This window comes from Acanthochromis polyacanthus, chromosome 21, assembly GCF_021347895.1.
Source record: "Acanthochromis polyacanthus isolate Apoly-LR-REF ecotype Palm Island chromosome 21, KAUST_Apoly_ChrSc, whole genome shotgun sequence".
Classification (NCBI taxonomy): domain Eukaryota; kingdom Metazoa; phylum Chordata; class Actinopteri; family Pomacentridae; genus Acanthochromis; species Acanthochromis polyacanthus.
The window spans coordinates 6,465,164-6,478,831 of record NC_067133.1 but is presented as its reverse complement, the minus strand read 5'-3'; the positions used below and the strand labels follow the sequence as shown (position 1 = coordinate 6,478,831).

The 13,668-nt window shown below is 41.3% G+C and overlaps 1 protein-coding gene across 1 annotated transcript; it reads left to right on the top strand.

Annotated features, from left to right (window-relative positions):
• The first annotated feature begins 3,225 nt into the window (after positions 1 to 3,225).
• On the top strand, positions 3,226 to 12,979 carry gps1 (G protein pathway suppressor 1). Its single transcript, XM_051940848.1, is given in 15 exon segments — positions 3,226 to 3,405; positions 5,880 to 5,972; positions 6,172 to 6,353; positions 6,701 to 6,865; positions 7,177 to 7,190; positions 7,193 to 7,311; positions 7,706 to 7,783; positions 8,046 to 8,106; positions 8,651 to 8,736; positions 9,000 to 9,094; positions 9,185 to 9,290; positions 9,377 to 9,457; positions 10,714 to 10,851; positions 10,941 to 11,075; positions 12,558 to 12,979. Coding segments are annotated over 15 exon segments (1,461 nt in total). The 5' UTR covers positions 3,226 to 3,372; the 3' UTR covers positions 12,633 to 12,979.
• The last annotated feature ends 689 nt before the right edge of the window (positions 12,980 to 13,668 follow it).

Here is a 13,668-nt window from a genome sequence, read left to right as displayed (position 1 = left end):
ATTACACCAACTATAACAACTGTAACAACTACAACAGTTACTACACCAACTACTACAACTACTACTACTACACCAACTACAACAACTATAACAACAACTACTACAAAAACTACAACAACGATTACAACTGCAACAGCTACTACACCCACTACAATTACTACAATTACAACTACTACAACTACTACCCAACTACAACAACTACATCAACTACTAACCCACTACAGTACCCACAACAACTACTAGAACAACAAATACAACTACTACAACTACTACAACAGCTTCTAAAACTACTATTACTACTACTACTATTATTACTACAACTATTACTACTATTACTACTATTGATTAAAGTAGTACTTCAAACTTCACAGACCCTGTGTTGACAGGGCTGTAAATCACTGTGTAAGTCAAATGAACAACTGCTAGCTCATTGGCTATTAATAGCATCAATAATAGGGATTGTGAGCCATGACATGCAGCAAAGGATAATGAAGTGCCTGGTCAGCGCCCACAGGATAGAAATGACAAAGACAAAGACTGAGAGGGAGCGAGAGAGAATGAAATAGTCATCGTACTCTTTCTTTCTGATTGACTGCGGCCAAAAATGTGTACCTACATTTTAGAATATGATTCACAGACGTAACCAGAGATCATATATAAACAGTCAAGTCCATAGATATTTGGACGGTGAAATGATTTTATGCGTTTTGGCTCTGTACACCACCACAATAGGTTTTAATGAAACGATCAAAATATGCTTGAAGTGAAACAGAAACAGGCTGAGAGCCAGTCAGGAGGACAAAAAAAGTACGAGTTTCCATCACTATGGTTACATAATATCCATAGTGATGGTTACATAGTGATGGGACCCACGCAGCTGAAACCCCCTTCAATCAGAGGAGCACCAAAACAGCAGAGTGACCATCATTCACTGCCACAATAATGACCATGTGGCCTTGTTTATCTCACACTGTCAATGACAATTTAACCCTAAGATACTGTTCAGGTCAAATTTGACCCATTTGACATTTGACAGCATTAAAAAATACCCTAACACCCTTGTTTTTTTAGAGTGAAATTTGTCAACTTTTCCTAAAATGACCTAGCGTAGCCGCGCTAGACCCATGCTCCAAAGACGCAAGGATCTAGGCACACTCGACAGCGAGGGAGGCGGACTAAAAGGTTGTCTATCAAATCACTCTGCAGCAATTGGGTAGGTATACAACCAATCAGTGCAATGAATAGGCTCCTAGAGCGCTGGAAATCAGAGGATATGGTAGTTCGGTGAAGCCTTATTTATACAGTCAATGGGTGAAGCTCAAGTATATTACAAACATGTTAACAGAAAGATTATTCAAAGTCGGTGCTAATGGAGCTCAACGACTGTTGTCGTTTTTGTTGTCAACCCTGGCAGAGAATTAAATTCGTTGCCGTGGGTTGTCTAGCGCGGCTAGGCTAGTTGTTTCCGGTTGTTTCTGTCAGAATCGTCGCGCCTCTGTCATCACTTAGTTACGCCCGCCTTCTGACTCTACACTTCATGGTGATTCGTCCGGCCAGTTTTAGGAGCATCCAACCTCGAGCCTTATGGAGGGTAACTAGACCCACCCTGGCAGAGAATTAAATTCGTTGCCGTGGGTTGTCTAGCGCGGCTAGGCTACAAATGACCCACACTACACAAAAATTTTATACTTTTGTACAGATGCTACACATTTTTGAACACTAGGGCTGTTTTGACCCATATCTATTCTGATGTATTTCACATCTACCAGTGTGGGTCAGATCAAGGAAAGTTGTGGTTTAGAGAAACTTGAAACTGTACACTCCATGTTTGATTGTATTTTTTATGGGACAGTGGCGTCAGTGAGTTCAAGGGGGACTTCGACACTGTCACCAGAATTGTCTGTCTTCCATCACATTTGTTCAGGTTCCTGCAGAGACAGACACCTGCTGGTCTTTGATCGGGCATGGGGGGAATCTGTAAACAGCATCTGAGTGATCATATATGGTGCACGAAGGGAACAGAAGGATGCCTTGACACGGACACAAGATCGGCACCTGCAAGCAAAAGCATTTGGAATTTAATAAAATAATCTACAAAGTAACATATTTGAATCAATTTTGGGTTGGGAGGGTGGTGGTGGGTGGGGGGGGTCAGAGCATTATAAAGGTACCTGAGCTGCCTGAGCAGGTCATGTGATCTGGAATTAACACACTTCCTTGAGAGGTGTTTTTGTAATGGATAACTTAGTTGAAAGTGATTATTATTATTTTCCATAAAATTTGATATATTGATGAAAAAAGAAACATCTGTCATGATTATTTCAACTTAATAAAAAGAGCACAATCAAAGCAATTTTTTAACTAAGCAAATTTTATTATTGTTTAGCTAATTAGCAGGTGGTTGTTATTAAATTCAGATGGTTACTTAGTTGAAATTTTACTGATTTCCAATCATTTTTCATTAATAAGTAATTTCTTCCATAATAACTCATTATGCAATATGCAAAGATGTAATGATAATAAAAATTAAGCAACGTTTTTTTTTATTTTAATAAAAATGCATGCAAGATATATCCCACTTCAGAAGCAGGCGTAAACTAACCGTGACGTCTCCCGTTGGTTTCAACGGCGAGAAAATGAAGCCCGGATTTTGCTACTTCCTGGTCGCCGTTTTGGATTTTTTGGAGCCAGTGACGTAAAAAGCGTCATCAAACAGACTGGACCGGAGAGCAACTCGGGGCAGGATTGGCTGAGAACTCTCTTATCCCGCCCACGTTTTGCCGCAGAGGCTTCTGTTGCTGTCTATCAAGTATAGCCACGCCCCCTGGCTCCGCCAACTTTAACGATTTATTTAAAATTCAGTATTGATTTATTTTAAGATCGGCCACCTGATCTCTCATTTTGACCATGAAAACTAACGGGGAAAAATCTTGAGCTGTAGGAAATCAGTCTATCAAATTTTATTTTTTCCAAAAATGAATTGGAGTCTATGGAGAAAAAGCTTTTTGGAGCCAGCCCTAGCGGACGGTGTGATATTGCAAGTTTTTGACACTTCCGGGTTTGCTTCAATTCTGGAGCCAGATGCTACGTCCATTATATATACAGTCTATGTTCAGAAGTCCCTGAATTATATTTTGACCCAGATAATGGGAAGCTGGATAATGTCACTTCCCTCTCCGGACCATAGGTGGCGGTGTGCGCTTCTCAAGCTCGGTAGCGATCTGTCGATACATACGAAGAAGCAGAGCGGCAGTTAGACCCAGCCTCCTCAGGCTTCTCTGCTGCAGTGTACGTCGGACAGCAGTATCTTTATGCTTTATTTCCCCCCAAATCGATAACGACAGTCGAGTCAAAAGAAGAAGAAAAAGAAAAATGCCTTTACCTGTGCAAGTATTCAACTTTCAGGTGAGTCTCAGTCACCGTTGCAGATGTAACGACATATCAACAAACACTGCCGGAAACTGACTAACCATAGCTCGCATTTAGCAGGCTTAGTTCACCTATGGGAATTTAGCTGCAGTTCTCATGGTTAAAAGTCACAATTTAGGTCCGTGTTCGTTGGTCTCTAATGTTGCATTATGCCTATAAATAATTTACGAAGACTCATCAGAAGAGTGTATTGACCAGAGTCTCGCAAATGCTAAGTAAAAGCTAGCTCAGGAACACCTAATGAGTAAGATATGCAGTGAGGTAATTACTGCTCGTTGAACTGAACTATGCTGAAATGAGGAATAGACCTTAAAATGTACGAAGCATCTTAGATTCGTGCATATTTGCCAGTAGCTCCACGATTTGAAATAGAAACAAAACGGTTAAATGGAGTTTGGAAGTGAAGGCTAATGGAAGGCCTCCGTTAGCTAACAACAACTAGCGTTAGCAGCATTGTTATTACTGCAACGTAGCTAGCAACAGATGACGGTTGTTTGGTTGTAGTTGGGTGTTGTTAAGGCACAGACATAATACGGTTTATTTTTTTATTTTGTTAAAACAACGCAGAACCATTTGTGTTTATCTAGGTAAGAAACACTAGAAACCATCTTCCTTTTTGCAGCAGTTTGTCGTATGGGTTAGCTCAACACAGCAGCTAGCCAAAACTGCTACTAAGTAAGTACTTGTACGCCAAGTTGTGCTCATCAGTAAGCCCAATAAGATAGGTCTAAGTGCACTATCTTCAGCTTTATCAACCTAAAAAGCTCCTGCTAACGTCTGTTGTACATGTGAGGACGCCAAACTCAGTGTTACAGTGTAGTACGGGTGTTTTCCCTTGTCTGCTCACAGTTGTACAGTTAAGCTTATTCATAGCTATTCTAATTTTACGTTTACAAACATATTTTTGTTAGAACAGAACGTTTCTGCTGGCTGGAAATGACACACTTGATTTGGATAGAGATGTTAGTAACGCACTTAAACTATTTCTGTGTTTTTTTTTAACATTTCTACTAAATGTTCTATATCTTATTCACACCCTTTTTCAGCAATACATGTCATAGCATTTTTTCTTCCCCGACAGCAGTCAAAGCAGTTCATAAAATTGCTAGCAAGTTTTCTATATATGAGAGATTTATGTATCTCTGAGATTTTGGACCATTTCTCGTGTCAGACCTTTGATGTTGGGATGCATCCTTGCGCCCACTTACCGTAGGTCCTCAGTTCCCGTCACAGATTCAAAGTGGGATTCAGGTCTGCTTGAGCCACTCCACAATATTGTTGTTGATTTCTGTTAACTGTTTCTTGACCACTTTGGATTTTTCAGATCTTGCTAGAGGGTCCAGTGCTGCCCAAATTGTTCTATAGAATGTCTTAATGTCGCCCTCCTGTGGAGGTCAATCAGAGGTCACAAGCAATTGGTGTGTAAGTTCGCAAAAACAAAGTCGGACTCCGTAATTTTGTGTGGACCCCTTCCCAGTCTGCTCAGTGATGACATGCACGGCTGCATGTCATCATTCAACCGCTGGCTGTCAAGGATGATGTAGCTCTCATGTGTAGGAACATGGCTGAATTGAGTAGGAAAGCAAACCCCTGTCAGTTCAGAGGTGAGACCGGGAAGCAGACGTATAGCCTCACATGCTTCTCTGCTGCTTCCCTACGACTAGTCTCTTTTCGTATACATGATACATCACTTGGTATGTAATCTAGTCATGACGGATGACCCTATGAATGACAAATATTGTTTGGGTACCAGCGCTGTGGGAAGGAATGTCTAAATGAGAGGAACATTAACAGAAAAGTGACCCATGTCTGAATCACTAGAATTCTGTCACTTAAACAGTTTGATGAAGCCAGTTATTTTCCACGTCACATATCTGAAAGGGGCTTCTCAGTGATGGACTTTGATAGCAGGTCGCAAGTTTTAATTGAATAGTAACTGAATAGAGAACTACTGCATCAGCTATTGTCAATTGAATGCTCTAGAACATGGTAAAAAAAAAATCCAGGACATTTTGTAGTTGTAGAAGGTTGCATTTTCTCCAGTATGTGATATGGGTAATTTAGACATAACATTTTTATTAAAAGTGTGGGGAACAAAAACAACACAACATGAAAACAGTTCAATATTAAACCTTACAACCTGCTGTTAGGAATTGCTATCCAACCACTGAATTCACCATAGACTGTATATCCTTTGTGCATGACATTATTATAGTGTTATCACTTTTTTTTGTCATTCACCAAAGCCTTGCCAGCTATCGCTAACAGTGTGAGCCGTTTCTTATGGTTAAATCCAAGGGCGCAGGTGACTAAAATCCCTTTGTGGAGTAACAACAGATGTGACCAGTTTTGTCCCTTGTTGTTTAGTATTTCATGCTATGGACAGTTCCTTCCTCTAAAATCAGGTTGTTTTCTGAGGGTAATAAGCCTATGTCCATGGTGTTTCTCAGGGTTCTGTGGAGCCGATGCAGATTGATGCAGACCCCCAGGAGGACCAGCAGAATGCTCCAGATACCAACTACATAGTGGAGAACCCAACTCTGGTAATGATCCCCCAGACATACACATTTAAGACAGCACACCTTGTTGATTGTGTGTAGTGTAACTTATAGTAATTTCTTGAACTGGTACAAACTCACATACAGGAGGAAAAAAAAAACCCCATGCAACACAATCCCACCTGAACATTTTAGTGGAGTAGCTTCAGTATCATTTTGATCACCTTTTCCTGTGTTTGTTTAGGATCTGGAGCAGTATGCAACCAGCTACAGTGGATTAATGCGCATTGAGAGGCTTCAGTTCATCGCTGAGCATTGCCCTCAACTTCGAGTGGAGGCCCTGAAAATGGCCCTAACCTTCGTACAAAGGACCTTCAATGTTGACACTTATGAAGAGATTCACCGCAAACTCACAGAGGCCACACGGTAATGGAGCTAATGATCCCCAAACATCACCGTGTTGCATCTTTTAGCACTGAGGTGAAAGCAGTTCATGTTAGCCAGCTTTCAGCCAGACAGGTTGATCTGTTTATTAACTCCATGTTGACCTTAAATCAGCATTTAGGCCTTTAACTTGGCAGGACCTATACAGCCTGATGTGTAATAAGTCATGTTTTATGCAGCTTTTATAGCTGGACATCATGATGATTTAATTTGGTCAACATAAGTGACAGCCTATTTGAGATTTCAGCCTGAAACTAGTTCAAGTTTTTTAAAAATGGGTTGTTTTGAATGGTTTTTTTGTTGTTGTTGTTGTCGTTTTTAACCTTCAGGGAAGTGCAGGGTGTGCCAGACACAGTGCCTGAAGGTGGAGTTGTTCCTCCTCCTCTGGACTCAGCCTGGGCAGAATCCACCAGGAAAAAGGCTCTGCTCAAGCTGGAGAAACTGGACACTGATCTCAAGAACTACAAAGGCAACTCCATTAAAGAGAGCATCAGGTATGGCAGAAACCTGACAGATTTCAAAGTGTGTACTTGTCATGAATTTTGAGTTCAAGAAGAAAATAAAAGTTTTAAGAAGTCGGTAAATGGTAAAAGTGCACTGACAAGAAGCTGGTCAATAGTGGTGCAGTGTAGTTTATTGGCACAAAGATGAAAAAGAAAGGTTCTGGATTCCTTACCATCAAACCAGTGACCAGTTTTACTGACTGTTCGTTAGAAAATGCTTGCAGAGCTTGACTGATTACCAGTCGGCCTCTTGTTAAAATGATTCATTGTCCCCTCTACTCATCTTCCACTCTCCGCTATAGGCGAGGCCATGATGACTTGGGGACCATTACCTGGACTGTGGTGACCTCAGTAATGCCCTAAAGTGCTATTCCAGAGCCAGAGACTACTGCACCAGTGCAAAGCATGTTATTAATATGTGTCTGAATGTCATCAAGGTACGGCAAGATGGAACCAGTAACTCTGTGCTGCTGCATTCATTGAACATGACACGAGTAGGGATGTCCGATAATATCACCCACCGATATGACTGACCCGATACTGACATAAAAACAGATGTAATCATAACGTTCTAATCATAACTGGGATACTCCATGAGGGCATGCTTATTGTAAGGATTAATTAACAGTTTATATTGAAGGTCTGTTTCACTGCCTTTTAGATGATGTCATTGCTTAACTTGTCTGTGTGTATTGGCTCTTTTGAGTTAACAGAATTTATCCCTTTAAATTGGACATAGTTTTTCCGATCTAATGTCATTTTTACTCACTTTGTCTCATTACAGGAAAGCAGAGCGTATGTAAAGGAGTAAATTCTGTCATTTGTTCACAGGTTAGTGTTTATCTCCAGAACTGGTCACATGTGCTGAGCTACGTCAATAAGGCAGAATCCACGCCAGAGATTGCCGAGGTAAGCACCAGACGTCTGTTTTTCACATCCAGTGTCTGCGATGCCTGTCCAGCCTTTAATGCAACCCAAACATAAAGTTTCAGACGTGAATATTGTTCCATTATAGACCGTACAAGCTGCAAAGTGAGATGGAAATGTATTCATGCGTACATTTTTGTAAACAAGTTAGTTATATCTGCAGCCGTCCTCTGTTGTTCATAGCTTCCTACTGAGATGACAAATGCCATCAGTTAACGCTCCATTTCTGATTCCTTTTGTTTAGCAAAGAGGAGAGCGAGATAGCCAAAATCAAGCAGTCCTTACCAAATTAAAGTGTGCTGCAGGTAAGACAGCTTTATGCTCTGTTTCCCACGACAACATGAAGGTTAGTTTAGTTCAGTCCTGCCTGTGGAAGATTAACTCTGAGGTTTTATGTATTTATATTTATAATTGTATAGGAGCCTAAATGCATTTAAATTGATGATTAACAATATAAAGCAATGGAATCAGCAGTATTTTTCATTGATTTACGAAGTTATGCTATGTAGTTGGATAACTTTATTTTTTGCACTTGGGGTGTATGGCTGATTTAAAATGTTATATTTTTTGTCATATGTGGAAGTAGCTGGCTGTCATCATTGCTTCACAGTAGCTATGGAGATAATGGGTGTGGCTGGCCAAGTCGGCAGTCAGGAATGGAGGATTTTTTGGCCTCTGTCTCTGTTTCTTGCTTTATTTTTAAGCTCTGTTTTTTGGATTTTTTTAAAATTTTGGAAAAAGATAATTATTTTTGTACAGCATATTTTTGTTATGTGTGAGTTTAAGTAAACCGTTCCACTTTGTTATTATTGTTTGTACATTAGTCCTGCCTTGTTTGTTGGTTTTCAGGATTGGCAGAGTTGGCTTCCCGAAAATACAAACCAGCTGCCAAGTGCTTCCTGCAGGCTTCCTTTGACCACTGTGACTGTCCAGAGGTGAGCTGATGAACCATGATGTCCAAAAGCACATTAACCGCTAGCTCCACATGCACAAAGTGGATCCACAGTTTCATTCAGGAATAAATTCCAAAATTGAATTAAAACTAGGATGATGGGGCTATTCTTCTAATGCAAGCCAACTTGGTCTTTTTTAACACAAGTATCCCTGTTTGTGTTACTTTTACACTTGACTAGCCTAGCTGTGTTTGGTTAAAGTTATTTCATGTAATAATATGTGTTTGTGTGTGTGTATCCTGCAGCTTCTGTCCCCCAGTAATGTAGCTGTGTATGGCGGTTTGTGTGCTTTGGCCACATTTGACAGACAGGAGCTCCAACGTAACGTCATCTCCAGCAGGTAGGCTGTTGTAGGCCACGCTAGCTGCAGTATCTCTTGGTACATTTAATGGATAGAAATCTCTAATGATAATCGTTTCCCTGCCCTCAGCTCCTTTAAGTTATTTCTAGAGTTGGAACCTCAGATCCGTGACATCATCTTTAAGTTCTACGAGTCCAAGTACGCATCCTGCCTCAAACTGCTGGATGAAATGAAGGTTGGATCAGAAACCTTTATAGTAAACTAATACTACACACAGGAGCGCTGGTTAATCTTTATGACCCTGTTTGTTTTCTTTTTCAGGATAACCTCCTGTTGGACATGTACCTGGCACCTCACGTCAAGACACTGTACAGCCAGATAAGGAACAGAGCCCTCATTCAGGTATGAAAATAACCGAGATTACTTTAGAACAAGAAGTCAGTAGCATTGTAGGCTTATGCTGTGGCCATTTGACAAAATAACTTAAATAAATTCTGCTTATGTTTCATGCAGTGCAACAGTTCTGATTCCATTAGATGAGGCAGTAATCTAAACAATTCAAAAAGAAAATATGATCAAACAAAGTAGCTTGTTTTTCCCCCTGCAGAGGGAAATGATGATTCTGCTCCTTAATTTAAACCAACATATTTGCATTCCCTTTTCCACTCGGTTTGACTGATCATTCCTTATGCTTGCTCAGCTTTGCTCTGTGCACTAGTGTCTGTACTATCAAACTGTACAGACCAGTGGGTGTGTGGGCTATCTATCACCCCAGCACTCACCTCTCCTGGCTTTCTTTACACCCTGGCTTTTTTCTCCTGAAGCAAATCAAATCTCCAAAGCTTAGAATTTGCTTGTGATTGTATTTAGCTGCCTGTAATTATAGTTTTTAATATAATGAAAGTGCTTTAATCTGCTCGATCATTATGGCAGATTAGTTCTCGATTCTCTATACATGATAGAGAAAAATAAGCCTCGGCTTCAGCCTATTCCTTTCTCGGTGACAGAGCTTGTTGAATTTTCCCTTTTTTGTGAGAAAAAAAGTTTACAGAATAAGCATGCGTAATAATTCTTTGTCAGCTGAATGCACACAGTTTGACTTTTGTACTGTGGATTGTAACCGAAATAAACCATTCATTCTGTGGGTGAGGGAACATGTTGTATCTGCAAACCTGTTGAGCTGAAAAAGTCAAATGATGCCTCTTTTTTGTGTGAGCGTATGAAGAAAGCCGAGATTATTAAAGAAAGTCGATAACCACTGTCGCGGTACCCGTTTTCTGTGACCGGGGTTTAGCAGCGTTCTCTGTGATGTCATCTTCACCTGCAGCTCTGAACATAAGGAGATGCTGCTGAGCACGAAGAACTCAAATCGTGTAAAAGCAGATCTGGAACATGAAAACAGCAAAGCACTCAAATATGTTTAATTTCGGTTGGCACTGATGGGGGAATCTCATGAATCTGAAACAGTTCAAGCGCCTTAACTCTGCTTCTAGAAATGTACAGTTAGTTTCCCAAGATTTTCAGTTTACTCTAAATCAGCATCAGTGTTTTCTTATATTGAAAAGCAGCATTAGCAAGTCTTTGACCGAGTACTTACAGATATCATTCCACCAAAAGAAATACCGTTCTAGACGTGTGATGATTGTGTTTGTGTCCAGTATTTCAGCCCCTACGTGTCGGCAGACATGACTAAAATGGCTCAGGCCTTCAACACCACTGTAGCAGCTCTGGAAGACGAGCTCACCCAGCTCATACTGGAGGGCCTCATCAACGCACGGATCGACTCGCACAGCAAGGTGACAAACCCAACGCGTTACACAGCAGGCGAAATGGGTCGTTTTTTCGTTTGAGTCATTGCAAACTCTGATTCTGTCGTCGCTGATAGATCCTGTATGCGAGAGACGTGGACCAAAGGAGCACCACGTTCGAGAAATCGCTTCACATGGGCAAAGAGTTCCAGAGACGAGCCAAAGCCATGATCCTCCGTGCTGCCGTGCTGCGCAACCAGATCCACGTCAAGGTAGGCAAAAAAGCCTTTCTCTTCATGCTTTTTAAATCACTGTTACTCAACTATTAAACCAACAGAAACCCAAAATAAGGAATGAATTAGACCACCCTTGTTTTCTTCAGTTTCTTGTTCATTTTAATGCCTGGTACCACCAAAGGTTTATTACCTGAAAAATACAATGAACACGACAAAAAATGCAGCTGATTCCAGAATACTTAATCTCCTATTTGACATGCTGAAGCTCCATTGTATTCCCAGGGTATATAAGAGAATATTTCATGTCATAAGCAGCACTTTACTTGCCTAGCCGCGCTAGACCCATGCTCTGAAGACGCAAGGGTCTAGGAACGCTCGACAGGGAGGGAGGCGGGCTAAAAGTTGTCTATCAAATCACTCTGCAGCAATTGGGTAGGTATACAACCAATCAGCGCAACGAATAGGCTCCTAGAGCGCCGGAAATCAGAGGATGTGGTAGTTCGGTGAAGCCTTATTTATACAGTCAATGGGTGAAGCTCAATTATATTACAGACATGTTAACAGAAAGATTATTCAGAGTCTGTGCTAATGGAGCTCAACGACTGTTGTCGTTTTTGTTGTCGACCCTGGCAGAGAATTAAATTCGTTGCCGTGGGTTGTCTAGCGCGGCTAGGCTAGTTGTTTCCGGTTGTTTCTGTCAGAATCGTCGCGTCTCTGTCGTCACTTAGTTACGCCCGCCTTCTGACTCTACACTTCATGGTGATTCGTCGGGCAGTTTTAGGAGCATCCAACCTCGAGCCTTATGGAGGGTAACTAGACCCACCCTGGCAGAGAATTAAATTCTTTGCCGTGGGTTGTCTAGCGTGGCTCGGCTAGCACTTTACATGTAAAGGCCTAGAGTGGTTTCCTGCTGACATTCAAGCTGTAGCACAACTCAGAAGTTGTCAGCTCTCACATAATGTCTAAAACAAACGAATTATGTAAAACCACAAAGGCTTGACACTGCTGGAAATTCACATGAGTGAGAGACAGGCAGCGAAAAAGAAAGCCGTTCATTGCACCAAGAAGAAACAAGCCCAACTTGGTAGTACCAAACTGCTAGCTGGTCACAGCAAGAAGCACCTTTTTACTGGGGCTGGACCCAAATATCCGGACATCTGAATTGACAAAAGAATTACGATAGCATCCGAATATTTATTTTGAGATCCGATCCACCGTTAGACGATGTCGCACTGTCGGTATTCGACTCGTGAATTCGCTCACCCCTTCCCAGTCAGACGTTGCGAACCTATAGGAATGTGCGGCTCGCTCCATTCTGTCACATTCCGTTAAGTTCCGACCTTAAAAATGAGCGGGCACTGTAGAGAAATGTGACTTGTTGAAGCTGGTCTGAAGTCACACAGAGCACGGAAGCCTTCACCAACGAAAGGCAGAGGGAAGTCCGGTTACTCTTTGCTGGGAATTGGACTGTTGATGATTGGGCTCAGGTTTTCATCAACTCCTGTTTTCTCTCCTCAGTCTCCACCCAGAGAAGGCAGCCAGGGTGAACTGACACCAGCCAACAGCCAGACCAGGATGAGCACAAACATGTGAGGAAAAAACACCCTTTTCAAAGTCTGCACACTGACAATAAGTGCAGACCGGAGTGGAAGACCACCTTCAACACCCACCCCACCCACTGTTTCTCAGCCGAAAGACAGAAATGACACCATGTAAAGCTTCAAATGTTGTGAAATGATTGCTGTTCCCCTGTCAGGTTATGTGGGGGAGTAAAACACTTGTTAGTCTGTTGTGGGAGTCTTGGAGGCGATTGAAGTGTGTTTAGATGAGAGCGCCGCACTTAAGCTGTAAGTTTTTTGGTAGGAGATGAACTTTGCTCTGCTTGATTGAGACCTCATGAACAGAAACAAGGTTTTAAAATAAAAACACCTCCCAAAGCATTCACTCTTTGATTGTTTTATTGTGTCATTACCATGTGATGAAAATCATTTGAAGTAGCAGTGGAGGGTTTTTTCAGGGCTCATGCCAACACTCATTATTAATCCTGGTTAGGGTTACTCTCCATACTTTAGACATTTTGTTACTTACACTTGAAATTAGTTTTCATACTTGTATGTATTCACACTGTGTAAACACAGCCCACATTTGTCTTGAATAGTCTCTATTTTTAAATCTATTTTTTTCAGAATCTTGTCAGCTTAGACTGTTTATTTTTGGCCTTTTTAAAATGAGACATGTAGGAATAAAGTGTTTCAGATAAAATATCACAATTCTAGGCTTCGATTTACAAATGTGCATTTCCTGATGGAACCACACATCCTACATGATCAGTTTAGGCATCATCCTATCCATTAAAAGTATGATTTTTCAGTTTTTAAAGTTTGTTGATATAATGTATTTTTTTAACACATTTTTTATCTTTTTCGAGTGCATTAGTTGAGCTCCTATTGTATTCTATGAACTACATTAGAGGTGGACCACATTGACCTGCTGCCTCCAACATTCGCCCTCCTTCTCAGTCACCTACTGGCAGCGCTGGGGGTCATGCTCACCGTCTGGGACAATCTCAGGCTCCATGATGGGCACGACGCCACACTGAGAGAGGAAAGCAGGGGAGGATGTTCAGTGG